Source organism: Microtus ochrogaster, unplaced genomic scaffold (genome assembly GCF_000317375.1).
Source record: "Microtus ochrogaster isolate Prairie Vole_2 unplaced genomic scaffold, MicOch1.0 UNK8, whole genome shotgun sequence".
NCBI classification, from domain to species: Eukaryota; Metazoa; Chordata; class Mammalia; order Rodentia; family Cricetidae; genus Microtus; species Microtus ochrogaster.
Window position 1 is genome coordinate 42,524 of NW_004949106.1, and position 1,980 is coordinate 44,503.

The window sequence follows — 1,980 nt, forward strand, 5'->3', positions numbered from 1 at the left end:
TAGATAGATAGATAGATAGATAGATAGATAGATAGATAGATGATAGATAGATGATAGATAGATAGATAGATAGATAGATAGATAGATAGATAGATGATAGACAGACAGACAGATAAAAAAGTTGCCATGGTCATGGTGTCTCCTCATAGCCATAGAAACCCTAACTAAGATAAATATTCACTATAGTCTTTTCAGGCAGCAGAAAAGAGGGAATACTATTACCTCAGTTTAAGGAAAGAAAACATTAGCAGGCTTTACTGACCTTTTAGGGTAGAAGAGGATATGTGTATATTCATACACATACACATTCATATACAGAAAATCTTTGTAAAATGAGACAAAAAAAAACTGTTAAGAGTTGAGGCTTTGGGCTGGAGAGATGGCTCAGAGGTTAAGAGTGCTGGCTTCTTTTCCAGAAGTCCTAAGTTCAATTCCCAGCAACCACATGGTAGCTCACAACCACCTATAGTAATATTTGGTGCCCTCCTCTGGCGTGGACATACATGCAGGCAGAATATTGTATACTTAATAAATAAATAAAATCTTTTAAAAAGAGAGTTGAAGCTTTAATGAGAAAGATACAAAAAGTAGTGGAAAAAAGAACTTACAACTTACATAACTGAACTGTTTAAACTTAATAGAAATGCTTCTATTTGCTATTCGAAATTAAAACTTCAATGTAAAAACATAAAGTAAGATAAAATAGCTTACCTGGCTGGGCACGTAGCTCTGTAGAGATGACAAGACCTGCTTCCTTGTTCACTGAGTCTCTGTAACTGGAAACCTTTTCTCCTTGGTCCATACTGACACTCCATTACCACAGCTCGACTACCTGTAGCCCAAAACCAACCAATGACAGTAATTTAGGTGCTCATATATTCTAGACAGATCTTTAACAACTTGGTTGTGGCAATTTCAAAATCTATAGTCTTAATTACATAATCTTATGGAGCAAAACATCAGTATTTCTTACTAAAAATGCAGACAGTTTTTATATTCTTACTTCTATTTTTGATACATATGAAAATTCCCATAATTTTCTTTTTCTTTTTTGATACAGGGTCCACTAAGTAGCCTTGGCTGGCTTTGAACTCCTACAGAGCCTTCTACCTCTGCTTCCCTGAGTGCTGGATTATAAAGTTGCGCCCAGTACTTCTGACTGAATTTTTTGTTTGTTTGTTTGTTTTGTTTTGTTTTTATATAGCCTTGGTCGTCCTGGAACTTACTACATAAATCAGACTGGCCTCAAACTCAGAGATATTCCTATCTCTGCCTTCTGAATGCTGGGATTAAAGGTATATGGCACTATGCCCGGCCTAACATGGATATTTTTTTAAAGTCTGGAAATACTAAGCCAGGGATTGCATGTAGAGAAGTTTATAACATTGTCAACAGAAGTAAAAATCAGCACATTAATTCTTTTTTTATTTTTTATTATGTATACAGTGTTCTGCCTACACACCAGAAGAGGGCACCAGATCTTATTATAGATGGTTGTGAGCCACCACGTAGTTGCTGGGAATTGAACTCAGGACCTCTGGAAGAACAGCCAGTGCTCTTAACCTCTCTCTGAGCCTTCTCTCCAGCCCCCCCGCCCCCCACAGCACATCAATTCTTTCCTCTCTTTTTTTTTTAATTAAAAATTTCCGCCTCCTCCCTGCCTCCCATTTCCCACCCCACTCCTCTCCCCCTAGCACATCAATTCTTTATGAGTAAATCTGAAGCCTAAAAACCTCAAAAAATAAAGCTTCTGGAACTTATTTGGCTGTAGAATCTGTTCTAAACAATGAAATTTTATGTGTCTGTCCATATATCTATCATCTATCTATCTGAGAGATGATTTATTTCTGTTAGTGAGACTATAAAGAATTACTTTTTTTTTTTTTTGGTTTTTCGAGACAGGGTTTCTCTGTGTAGCTTTGGAGCCTGTCCTGGAACTAGCTCTTGTAGACCAGGCTGGTCTCGAACTCACAGAGATCC

General features: G+C 37.1%; 1 protein-coding gene across 1 annotated transcript in view; it reads right to left on the reverse strand.

The window, feature by feature from the left end:
- The window catches only part of Carf (calcium responsive transcription factor), a 37,419-nt gene that overhangs the window by 14,366 nt on the left and 21,073 nt on the right, over positions 1-1,980 (reverse strand). The window contains exon 9 of the mRNA XM_013353451.2: positions 712-832. Coding sequence (XP_013208905.1) covers positions 712-832 — 121 coding nt within the window. The remainder of the gene's footprint in view (positions 1-711; positions 833-1,980) is intronic.